Raw genomic sequence first — 13,439 nt, 5'->3', positions numbered from 1 at the left:
AGACTCGTACTGCAGCTCAGAAAAGGTACTGACGTCCATAATACGTCTGCTGGAACCCACAAACACCTTCATTTAGGTTGATCAATGAGCCTCTTTTTCTGTTAAATGATTCAGTTTCAGATGCTAAAGGTACAGTAGGTGATTGTCTTCAGAAACATGTTTTGTTGTGCTGGTTGAAATCTCTTCACATTCCAATAGTATTGATTAAAGTAAATGATCTAAATGTGCTTATATGTGCAACCCAGGCTCATTCTGAGAATGTAGTCCCATGGACGTTTCTGGAGACCGCGAAATACGTCCCGGGAGGTACGTATTTTTGCAGTTTTTGTTTTCGCGAATCCGCGAGAGGCCGCTGTGCGAGCTTTTTCCCGCGCCGTTCTCGCGTAAACCCGCTGGAGGCCGCTGTAGAACGACCTTCCGCCTGTCTGCCTGGACGACAGAATGATTGACCGTGTGACCGGCCAATCGGCTGACCCACCCTCCTCCGTCCCTTAAACCTAACAAACGACGATTCACAAAAGCCGTCCAGAAAAAGAAAAGCCCTCGTCTGATTTTTACCACGTTTTCGGATTTTGACCACATTCTCACCCTGTGACGAACTTGTTCGCTTCATTTTTTGGATTTTGTTTTTGTTTTCTTACCTGATTTCTGGAACTGCTCTTCCCCGGACTCGAACCCGGTCGTCGTCGTCAGCGTGGTCAGCCCCTCTCTGCGCCTCGAGTCCGCCAGAGTACACGAAGAGCTAACCGGACAAACTGGTTGTAGCGGGAAAGCCCTCCACACGGAGGCGAGCGGCCGGCCGGCGAGCACCGAAGGGAACGGCGTCACACCGCCCCGCAGCTTTCGCTTAAAAAAATGAAATGCAGCCGTACGTACCCCCGGCTACGTATTTCGCAGTCTCCAGAAACGTCCCCGGGACTACGTTCTCAGAATGAGCCTGGGTTGTATATGTGTTTTTATATTCTGGGTGAGGCATAAAACTAAAAAATGTTCATCCAATTACAATTTGTCAGGTCAATAATTCCCATAATTCTGATGAGTGGCCCAAACTGTCTGTCAGCAAATGGAGATTTGTACAACTGTGCACCCGTTTACGCAGATCTGCCATTTGCACGTGCTCAAGAGACAGCAGTAAAAACAAATGCTGAATCAAAACTTGTTAAAATCCGCAATCAGTATTGGAGTGAGTTTTGCACGCTGGAGGAAGGACGACACCATGGCTGAAGTATTTTTGTTAGACAGGTGATGTTCTGTTTTAAAACTATTTTAGTCACGCAGAGCTGATGGAGATTGCGTTGTTACGAATGGGTTATATGCACAGAAGTGTTGTTCAACCACTGAAATCTCCTGGTGAAAGATACAGTTGAAGTCAGAATTTTTCTTTTTTAAGTATTTCCAAAATTATGTTTAACAGAGCGAGGAAATTTTCACAGTATGTCTGATAATATTTTTTTCTTCTGGAGAAAGTTTTATTTGGTTTATTTCGGCTAGAATAAAAGTACATATATATATATATATATATATATATATATATATATATATATATATATATATATATATATATACAGGGCTCAACGCTAAGGGTTTTTTCTACTAGTCCGTTCAGTCCAGTGGATTAGGTTTTTACTTGCCCTGCCAAAATTTTCACTGGCCCCACCAAAAAAAAAAAAAGACTAGTTAATAGCTATTTTTTAGCTGCATATTTTAATATTTTAAATAATGTGTCAAAAATAAAGTCTGTGAATTTGAGAATTTGAGAAAGTCTGAGAATTTCAATACTTAAAAAACAACCCAGGCTCATTCTGAGAACGTAGTCCCGTGGACGTTTCTCGAGACCGCGAAATATGTAGCCGGGGGTACGTACGGCTGCATTTCATTTATTTAAGCGAATGCTGCGGGGCGGTGTGAGAGGGGGCTGACCACGATGACGACGACCGGGTTCGAGCCCAGGGAAGAAAACAAAAACAAACTAAAACAAAATCCAAAAAATTAAGCGAACAAGTTCATCACAGGGTGAGAATGTGGTCAAAATCTGAAACCGTGGTAAAAATCAGACGAGGGCTTTTCTTTTTCTGGACGGCTTTTGTGAATCGTCGTTGGTTGGGTTTAGGGACGGAGGAGGGTGGGTCAGCCGATTGGCCGGTCGCACGGTCAATCATTCTGTCATCCAGGCAGACAGGCGGAAGGTCGTTCGACAGCGGCCTCCAGCGGGTTTACGCGAGAACGGCGCGGGAAAAAGCGCACACAGCGGCCTCTCGCGGACTCGCGAAAACAAAAACTGCAAAAATACGTACCTCCCGGGACGTATTTCGCGGTCTCCAGAAACGTCCCCGGGACCACGTTCTCAGAATGAGCCTGGGTTGTTAAAAAATGTCAAAAAAAGTGCAAAAAACAAAACAAAATGCAAACAAAAAGAGCAGTATGGAAAATGTGGAGTTATTTTATTGCAGTTCTAAATTATTTAACAAAAGGAGGCTGACTTATCAAACTGACGGCAAACTGTGCAAAACATGACTTCCCATGTAAATGTCTACTTCCACGACGTTAGAAACAGACATTTTCTTTCAACCTTATAATTTGATGTTGCTGCCATGTTGCCGTTTCTTCGCTGTACTGGTTGTTACCAGGTTACATAAAATAATAGCATGGTCAAAACATCAAATCAGATCAGAGGAACCGGACAGCAATGTAGTGTTTACGACATCACAGAGAAGGTAGCATTTATAGACTTAAAAGCACAGCTTCAATTGCACGCAGTTGACAAATATAGTCGCAGACAAATTAAACGTTAGTGACAAGGCAGCACTGTCCCATTGTGGCCAGTAATGATCCGGTCTACTGTCCCAAGCCTCTTTCACACTGGCCCTGTGCCATCAGGCAGTCCTTATTGTTGAGCCCTATATATATATATATATATATGTTGAAGCTGTGATCATTAATCTTTGAAAAGTGTTTAATATTTCAGTAATATCTATTATATGTTTCTTTATTTTTAATGAAACATTTGCCCTGAAGTTCTCAAGTGAAAAATACATATGAATAAGGACATTTCTAAGTAAGAAAAAGCCTTCACATGTGGTCAGAACAGTACAGAAATGGCACTCTATTGTGATCTGGATCATTATCAGGATGTGAGATGACTTATATGGTGATGAGATGTTTTTCTAAACCTAACCATACACTACAGTATGCTGCAGGTGGAAAGCATTGGAGAAACAGATATTAACGTGATCTCATTTCAGGCTGTTTATTTCATATTTTCTCTTGCAGTCTCAGTCTGCTAGTGGAGCTGCAGTTTGACAATTAAACGTCTGCGTTCGACTTGCCATTTACGTTTGACTTTGGCATTTGTAAATGTGCAGATTACAGCGCCGGAGGAAGCGTGCGCTGTTTTGATCAGATCTCAGACGTTTCTGAAGTCTCTCTGAGCTCAGTTGGGCTGTTCTGGAGGAGTCTGAATGCCTCGGGTCTGTAAATCTCCAATTGTCCACCTGCTCTTGGCCTTTTCCATCGTAAAAAAGTCTGACAGCAGCTCTCTCCACACTCTTTCACCATAATTTCAAGTAAATCGAAGCAGCCAGTTGTCATTTATTAGAGGAGATTCTGGAAGTGCCAAAGTGTTTCTCCTGGCAGATTTTCGGAAATGCTCGTCTTGTTCTGCTGTTGTTGTTTGGAGATGATGATGGCCATGCATTTCTCGTTTTTAAATGAGATTTACTGTGCCGTAAGGACACTGTAGTTCAGAGACGTTCCTCAGGATTGTTTTGCTGGACATTAAAATGTTGCCCATCAGGGCTGAATCGTGAATATAGATCTATTTTAGGCAATATTATACTGTTTCATATCACAGATCTGTGTCTGGAGGCTCTACCAACTACACAAGATAAAAAAAAAACATGTCAAAAGTTCCTAAAAAAATGCTAATTTATTTTACGTTAAAACCTTGACGTCTATTTGACATCCACACAGTGATGTCGCTTTGACCACCAAAATAATGGCACAAAAAGAATTATATGATAAAGTTTTATTCATCTGAATGCTTCAATTATAAATTACACATTTATACTGGACTTCATATCCCACAATGCATTTAAACTACCTTGATGTAAAAACAGCATAAAATTGACATTCACGAGTTCACACTTGCAATAGTTTCAGAATAAAGCGTATTTGGCCTGCTGTCCGGGGAGAGGGCTCTGAGCTCGGGGAGACACCCAAACTCGAGTTATTCCTCTTATCAGGAAACAGAGAGGAATTGGGATTCAAGCGAAGTTTCTAGCCCGGCCCCAGAACGCTCCCCCCGGGATTGTAATGCTTAAGAGGTGAGGTGACGGGGTGGTGGAGGGATGCTAAAGTCGTGAGATGCTGCAGGTAAGACAGCTTTGGTATATATAGGGGTTTGGTCAAGAATTGATTGGATAATAGAATAATTGTCAATGACGTATTTGATACTGAAACTTCTGCGCATGCTCCTCCCGAAATTTGTTTATAAAACATCACTAAAAAAAACGACACCAAGGATCCACCACAGAACAGTCCTATAATTGATTTTGACGTGTTTTTTGACACCAGTTTTAAACGACAATTTTAGGTCCATATGAAATCAAGATAATGATTTAGATGAAGCGAATCGAAGCAGCCATTTGTCATTTATTAGAGAAGTTTCTTAAAGAGTTTCACTGCCTTATAATGTTACTGTTTAGGCTTGAATGTTGACAATAAATCTCTTTAGGCAGCTTTTAAACTGTTTTATACCACAGATCCGTGTCGGGAGGTTCTACCAACAACACAAGATAAAAAAAAAACAACAACAACTCAAAAATGCAAATAGATTTGACGTCAAAACCTAGACGTCTATTTGACATCCACACAGTGATGTCGCTTTGACCACCAAAATAATGGCACAAAAAGAATTATATAATAAAAAAGTTTTATTCATCTGAATGCTTCAATTATAAATAACAAATTTATACTGGACTTCATATCCCACAATGCATTTAAACTACCATGATGTAAAAACAGCATAAAATTGACATAAAAAAAACGACACCAAAGATCCACCACAGAACAGTACTATAATTGATTTTGATGTGTTTTTTGACACCAGTTTTAAACGACAATTTAAGGTCCATATGAAATCAAGATAATGATTTAGATGAAGCGAATCGAAGCAGCCATTTGTCATTTATTAGAGGAGTTTCTTAAAGCATTTCACTGCCTGAATGTTGACAATAAATCTCTTTAGGCAGCTTTTAAACTGTTTGATACCACAGATCCATGTCGGGAGGCTCTACCAACAACACAAGATTAAAAAAAAAAAAAAACTCAAAAATGCAAATAGATTTGACGTCAAAACCTAGACGTCTATTTGACATTTACACATTGATGGCATTTTGACCATCAAAAAATGACCCAAAACTATTAAAATATAAGAAAAGTTTAATTCATCTGAATGCTTCAATGACAAATGACAAATTTACACTGGATTTCGTGTCTTCACAATGCATGAAAACTACCTTAATGTCAAAATGATGTCAAGTTGGCATCTAACATTGATGCCAAAAAACGCATCGAAAATCAATTAAGAAAGCTCCTGTAATCAATTTTTGAAGTGTTTTTTGACCCTAATGGTGTCGTTTTGACATCAAGGTGCCCACTTGATTTGATTTTTATACTCATCCCTGTCCTTTATTCTTTAGTTTCAGTCTGTGAGGGCAAATTGTGCAAATTTCACATGATTTTTTATTTTTTTATTTTGAAAAACTTAATTTTTAACCATACAATTTATTTAAATTTGCCAAAAAACAAAAACAATTGATTACAGTTCTGTGATCACTTAGGATTGTTTTATTGGACATTAAAATGTTGCTGTTTAAGCCTGAATGTTGACAATAAATCTCTTAAGGCAGCTTTCATATGGTTTTATGCCACAAATTATTATCTGGAGGCTCCACCAACTACACGACATAAAAAACATGTCAAAAAAAGATGTTAAAAATGCAAATCGACATGACTTTGACATCTATTTGACATCCACACATTGATGCCATTTTAACCACCAAAATAAGTATAGGGGAGAGCGGGGCACCAAACACTTTTTGGTTTTGGTCAAATAATGAACAAAGTAATAGGGTTACATAAACCATATATTTCTGTAATAGTTCTGTAATCGATTTCGACGTGTTTTGTTGACACCAGTGTTAGATGTAAATTTAACGTCCATACGACATCAACGTTGCCAGTTGATGAAGCAAAACAAAGTAGCCAGTTGTCATTTATTAGAAGAGTTTCTGCAAGTGTTTCTTATGTTGATAATGGCTTAACTCTGTTGCTGGAAAATGCTCGTCTTGTTCTGCTGTTGTTGTTTGGAGATGATGATGGCCATGCGTTTCTCGCCTTTAGATGAGATTTACTGTGCCGTGAGGACACTGTACCTCAGAGCCGTCGCTCAGGAGTGTTTTATTGGACATTAAAATGTTGCCGTTTAGGCCTGAATGTTGACAATAAATCTCTTTAGGCAGCTTTTATACTGTTTCATGCCACAGATCTGTGTCTGGAGGCTCCACCAACTACACTGAAGGAAAAAAAATGGTGTAGCATTTTACTTGGAAACCATTGTCATGCTGAAATTGATAGTAAATATGACAAATGATTACAGAAGGATTCAAGTTTAAAGTAGAAGGACTGAAATAGTGTTTTCTTGAAAGTGTACTCTAGTAATTTTTGCAACAAACAAAGGTTTTACAGTCTGAATAAAGAATAGATGTACAAAAATGTGTTTAATTCTTTGCTTTTGCAATAAAACGCTAGTTTTTGTCAGAGTGGCATGGTGGCTCAGTGGTTAGCAAGAAGCAAGAAGGTCGCTGGTTTGACCCAGCAGGCACACAACCCCTAATAATCAGAGACTTAGCTGAAGGAAAATGAATACTTTACTTTACACTCATTAAGTAAAGTCAGCTTGTCACTTTTAAGGCAATGGGTTGACTGGCGTTTTCGAGTAATTGCGTTTTACAGTGCAGGTTTGACGATCAGAATGAGTCAGTGGAGCACAACTGGGTTTTCATGTGACGTTCATGATGTTGTTGTTGTTGTTGTTTTGATGCAGAGGCAGATGTTCGTCTCTGGCAAGCACTCGCTGCTGTCTGTGCCGGAAAATACATCTGCAAACAAGCTGTGACATGAAGATTTATGCCCCATATCCCAAACTGTTTTATTTTGCCGGTAGTTTGCATTCATCAAACTGTCGCATTATATTGTGCTCCGGTGCTTCAGGCTTTGTTTGAAACTTTCCTACTATAGTCTGTGTTTCAATTTCAATATTCAGTGTTTTGAACAATACTTTATAATTCGGTTGACTTGGTTTGTTTTGTAATTTGCCGAACACTTTCAATTTGACACTCAACTGGTCAACAATAAGACGAGGAGCATGAATTGTACGCAATACTTCTTCTGCTTATGTGGGATGTTTCAACAGTAGTCAATCTTTGAAGTGAATCCAAAAAAGTGTTTCATAGTTGATCTAAAACAGGGGTGTCCAAACTCGGTCCTGGAGGGCCGGTGTCCTGCAGATTTTAGCTCCAACTTGCCTCAACACACCTGCACGGATGTTTCTAGAAAGCCTAGTAAGTGCTTGATTAGCTAGCCCAGGTGTGTCTGATTGGGGTTGGAACTAAACTTTGCAGGACACCGGCCCTCCAGGACCGAGCTTGGACATGCCTGATCTAAAACATTGGCGTGGCACGGTGGCTCAGTAGTTAGAACTGTTGCCTCACGGCTAGAAGGTCACTGGTCACTGGCTCTCCATCTCCTCTTACTGTTTTACCATAGTTATATTCCATAACATGCCAATTACATGTGATCCCAATTTCAAGTGTTCGTTTTTTTGGTAGCTCTTTGTTAGTTCTTTAGCTCTTAGTTAGTTAGTTAGTTAGCTCTTCTAGTTCTTCTCCAAGATGGCGCCGATGACGATGGCCGCCTCCGTGTCGTGCTCTGCAGTAGTGTTTGTGTTTTTGTTAGTTTGTCCTGTCTCGAGTCATATTCCTACAATTAGTTTCACCAGAGACGAATTGTTGGACGTTCGGGCACATACACCACCGAATATTTTTCCATACCTGGATTTATCTGATGTTCTGTTGGACATTGTAGTCGGAGGAGCCGCAGTGCTACTCAAACGCTTTCAAGCGCGCTGATGAGGAAAGCGTGCAGGCGCGCTGGTGAAACTCAGACAGCGCGGATTTCGGACTGCGTTGCCTAGCAAAAATAATCTTGTTTTTTTCTTTTTGACAAGAGATAACTTTGCTTACCCCATTGGCAGATTATTTTGCTTGTTTTAAGAAAAAACTCACTTCATTTTTGGATTTTTTTCTCTTAAAACAAGACATGTTTTGCCTGTCTAGAAAAGGCTTCTTGATTTAAGGATTTCTAGATGTTTTGATTACAAACAAGTATGAAAAGTTTGTTTTTTGCAGCGTTGACTGGCATATGTGAATATGAAACACAACACGCTTTTAGCTTAGTTTAGATCTGCCAAAACTCTTGCATACACATTTGACTTTTTGAAGAATCCGTGTGCTCCTGCTGTAAAAAACCAAAACCTGTAAGACATCTTAAAGCCTCGATAACTGACTTAACACCTTCTGAAGTTGATGCGCTTTCAGCTGCAGATGTGTGAAATAAACTGTGGTGTGGGCCGATTCTGAGATACTTTGAGCAGATTTGACACTCGGGCAGCCAATTCTTGACACACTTTTGCTGTGTGTTTGTACGGTTATAATAAGAGCTGGTGTATTTTTGGGAAGAAAAGGCAACTGGAATGTTCCCATTGCATAAACAGGATGACATTCAGGTGTCATTTTGGGGATGAGTTTTGTTTACAGCAGCAAGAAGAATCTTTAGGATGACGTTCAGGGTTATATGAATATTTTGAAGAAAAATTGTGAGGTCCTTTGCCTGTTTGAGGTCAAATGTAAAATCTTAAAGCAACAATTCAGGGACGCATTCACAGTGATTATTCGCCTTCCTGTGATTTTCTTTTTCTTCTTCAACTAAATCCCAAAAGATGTTTAACAGATTCAGGAATTTTTTACAGTATTTGCTATAATATTTTTATTATTACTTTATTTCGGCTAGAATAAAAGCAGTTTTTAATATTTTAAAACAATTTTATAGTCAATATTGTTTTTATTCCAAAATGCATTAAATTCATTTATTTCCTCAACATTCTACACACAATCCCCCATAATGACAATGTGAAAAAATAGTTTTTGAAATTATTGCAAATTTATTGAAAATAAAAAAGCGGAAAATTCACAAGTATATCAGTATTGACAGCCTTTAACGTGAAGCTCTAAATTGAGCTCAGCTACATTCTGTTTCCACTGATCATTCTTGAGATGTTTCAGCAGCTTCATTGGAGTTCACCTGTGGTCAATTCAGTTGATTGGACATGATTTGAAAAGGCGTACACCTGTCTATTTAAGGTCCCAGGGTTGACAGTGCATGTCAAAGCACAAACCAAGCATGAAGACAAAGGAATTGTCTGTAGACCTCTGAGACAGGATTGTCTCAAGGCACAAGGCTGGGGAAGGTTACAGAAACATTTCTGCTGCTCTGAAAGTTCCAATGAGCACAGCGGCCTCCATCATCCATAAGTGGAAGATGTTTGGAACCACCAGGACTCTTCCTAGAGCTGGCCGGCCATCTAAGCTGAGTGATCAGGGCAGAAGGGTCTTAGTCAGGGAGGTCACTCTGTCTGAGCTCCAGCATTCTTCTGTGGAGAGAGGAGAACCTTACAGAAGGACAACCATCTGTGCAGCAATCCACCAATCAGGCCTGTATGGTAGAGTGGCCACACGGAAGCCACTCTTTAGTAAAGGGCACATAGCAGCCCACCTGGAATTTGCCAAACGGCATCTGAAACTAAACTCTCTGGTCTGATGAGACTCAAATTGTACTCTTTGGAGTGAATGCCAGGCGTTACGTTTGGAGAAAAGCAGGCAGCGCTCATCACCAGGCTAATAGCATCCCTACAGTGTAGCATGGTGGTGGCAGCATCATGCTGTGGGGATGTTTTTCAGCAGCAGGAACTGGAAGACTAGTCAGCATAGAGGGAAAGATGTAATGTACAGAGACATCCTGAATGAAAACCTGCTTCAGAGTGCTCTTGACCTCAGACTGGGGCGACGGTTCATCTTCCAGCAGGACAATGACCCAAAGCACAACGCCAAAATATCAATGGAGTGGCTTCACAACAACTCTGTGGATCTCCTTGAGTGGCCCAGCCAGAGCCCAGACCTAAATCCTATTGAACATCTCTGGAGAGATCTGAAAATGGCTGTACACCGTTGCTTCCCATCCAACCTGATAGAGCTTGAGAGGTACTGCAGGTTTTTCAGGTTTTTTATTTGTAATAAATTTGCAACAGTTTCAAAAACTCTTTATCACATTGTCATTATGGGGGATTGTGTGTAGAATTTTGAGGAAATAAATTAATTTAATCCATTTTGCAATAAGGCTGTAACATAAAACAATGTGGAAAAAGTGAAGCGCTATGAATACATTCCCAATGCACTGTAGGGCTAATAATTCTGACTTCAACTGTGCTTCTTTCCCATCTTCCTTCATCTTCCAACACAAATATGAGGATCGCTGTCATATGAGTGAACAGCCTTGCCGCTTTCAGCCTTGACCTGGCCTGTTTCCAGCCTCATGTTTTACTTGCATTATACGAGGAACAAAGATCATGAAAGATTGAAGAGTGGACTACTAAATGATATATTGCATCAGGGCCATCAACACTGTGCCCAGATGTGCCTGAAAGCATAGAGCGCGTATGTATTCTGATGGTCACTGTCACTCTTATGATTTACCTTGAGATGTATTACATGATGGAAAACATATGAGAAATGCATCCATACTGCTACATTTAAGCGATCCATTTAAAAAGGTTGATTCTTTTAGAAAGAAATCAAGTGGAAAAAATAGTCACTAGTCTCTCACAGACATCACTAGTCTCTCATACTAATTTTAATGTTCTCTTGGTCAGTCTGATTTTCAATCAGGTTTAGGTCAGGACTGTGGGCTGCCATTTCATTATTGCTTCAATAAACAGATTTACCTGTTCAAAAAGGCTGATTCATTTAGGAAGAAAACAAGTCAAAAAAGTTGAATAAAAACATCCCTGGTCTTTCACAGACGTCACTGGTCTCTCACACTAATTTTGATCTTCTCTTTGTCAATCTCTTCATTGACTTTGTTTTGTTTTTTTAGACAGTACTTTTGCATCACCAATTTTGAAGAGATTTTCAATCAGGTTTAGATCAGGACTGTGGGCTGCCATTTCATTATTGCTTCAATAAACAGATTTACCTGTTCAAAAAGTCTCTCACAGACGTCACTGGTCTCTCACACTAATTTTGATCTTCTCCTTGTCAATCGTTGACTTTGTTTTGTTTTTTTTAGACAGTACTTTTGCATCACCAGTTTTGAAGAGATTTTCAATCAGGTTTAGGTCAGGACTGTGGGCATGCTGTTTCATTATTACTTCAGCAAACTACTTTACCTGTTCAAATAAAAGTTGAAAAAAACAACAACTAGTCATCACTCTCTCACAGTCATCCCTGGTCCCTCACACTAATTTTGATCTTCTCTTCTTCAATCTCTTCGCTGACTGTAGTTTTTTAGACAGTACTTTTGCATCATTGATTTTCAATAGATTTTCAATCAGGTTTAGGTTAGGACTGTGGGCTGCTGTTTCATTATTATCTCAATAATTTATTTACCTGTTCAAAAAGACTGCCTCATTTAGAAAGAAAGCAAATGGATACACTGTAAACAAAGTTGACTCAACTAAAAATTGTAAAGCAACTTGCTCCAGAGTTGTTGTTTTTTTTGAGTTGACTCAACTTTCTACCCAAGTACTGCACTTGACTCAATTTAAGTTGACTCAATTCAAAAAAGCTCTGCAGCAAGTTTTTTACTGTGTAATTTTTTTAGACAGTCCTTTTTTTACATCACATATTTTCAAGAGAATTTCAATCAGGTTTAGGCCAGGACTGTGGGCTGCCATTTTATTATTGCTTCAATAATCTACTTTACCTGTTCAAAAAAGGCTGATTCATTTAGAAAGAAAGCAAAAAAGGAAAAAAACTAGTCATCACTAGTCTCTCACACTAATTTTCTTCTCTTTGTCAATCTCTTCACTTACTGTTTTTAGACAGTACTTTTGCCTCATTGATTTTTAAAGATTTTCAATCAGGTTTAGGTCAGGACTTTGGGCTGCCATTTTATTATTGCTTTAACAACCTACTTTATCTGTAAGAGTTTATTGTTCTGATGGAAACTTTAATACTGAGGAATTGTACATGAATGTGTCCCTGAAATGTTGCTTCGCGATTTTTATATTTTACTTTAAGTACGCAAAGCACCATATTTAAAAAATATAATAATATAATATTTTGAAAGCAAGTGACTCTTTATTAATTCAGTAGTTGACCCAATAATGAAAAGTTCTGTCATGATTTACTTGTTTACCTTTACTTGTTTCCAACATTAGAGTTTCTTCTATTTGTTTAACACAAAAGACGATATTTTGACAAACGTTGGAAATCATTGACTTCTATAGTATTTGTTTTTTCTTCTGTGGAAGTTAATATAAGGAGAAGAAAATATTTTGAAGAAAGCTGTACTAACTCTAGTCCTTAATATTGACTTCCATGGTATTTGTTTTTTCTAATATGGAAGTCAACAGTTAGGGTTACGCCCCATTCAAACGGGGCTTCAGCGTCAACGCTTGACAGAGGGCGTGTCTGAAGTTGGGGCTGACGCGATCGTCATAGCTGCGTCAGCCAGTGAAATTAGTCAGCAATAGGCCACTACCTGAGCTGGAGTATTTGCATACAGCGATCTGATTGGCTGTCGCTTCTGTCGGCGCTTGAAAAGTTGAGCAAGTTCTCAACTTCTGCAGCAAGCAACGCCTCTGAAGCGGCGCCGACGGATCCACAGTGCAGTTTGGCAATGCCTGACGTCACCCATTCAAAGTGAATGGGAATCGTTAAAGCTGACGCCTCGTGTGAATGGGGCATTAGGGTTAGGTCTACAGTGGTCTTCAAATGATCTTCTTCTGTGCTCGACTGAAGAAATAAACACATAAATGTTTCGAACCACTTGGTTTGGAGAAGATAGTAGATCTGACACGTTGAGCTGAACAATTCCTTCATTAAATCACTGAGTCATTGACTTCATGATTCTTTCAGCAAATGATTCAGTGATTCATACAAACATTAGAGTTTCTTTCACCTGTTGAACACAAAATATGATACTTTCCATAGTATTTGTTTTTCTTACTATGGAAGTTAATAGTAAAGCTACTATGGAGAAGCAAAACTTTTGTAGAAAGCTGTAAACCTAAGCCTAACTCTAATTATTAACTTCCGTGGTAT

General features: G+C 39.2%; 1 protein-coding gene across 1 annotated transcript in view; it reads left to right on the top strand.

Annotated features, from left to right (window-relative positions):
- Nucleotides 1–13,439, top strand: part of cntnap3 (contactin associated protein family member 3) — a 251,788-nt gene that overhangs the window by 81,529 nt on the left and 156,820 nt on the right. The window contains exon 5 of the mRNA XM_056466569.1: nucleotides 1–25. This exon is cut by the window's left edge and continues 179 nt beyond it. Within this exon, the coding sequence (XP_056322544.1) occupies nucleotides 1–25 (25 nt within the window). The remainder of the gene's footprint in view (nucleotides 26–13,439) is intronic.

Source organism: Danio aesculapii, chromosome 10 (genome assembly GCF_903798145.1).
Source record: "Danio aesculapii chromosome 10, fDanAes4.1, whole genome shotgun sequence".
Classification (NCBI taxonomy): domain Eukaryota; kingdom Metazoa; phylum Chordata; class Actinopteri; order Cypriniformes; family Danionidae; genus Danio; species Danio aesculapii.
The sequence above is the reverse complement of the archived record's forward strand: the minus strand, read 5'-3'. Positions and strand labels throughout refer to the sequence as shown.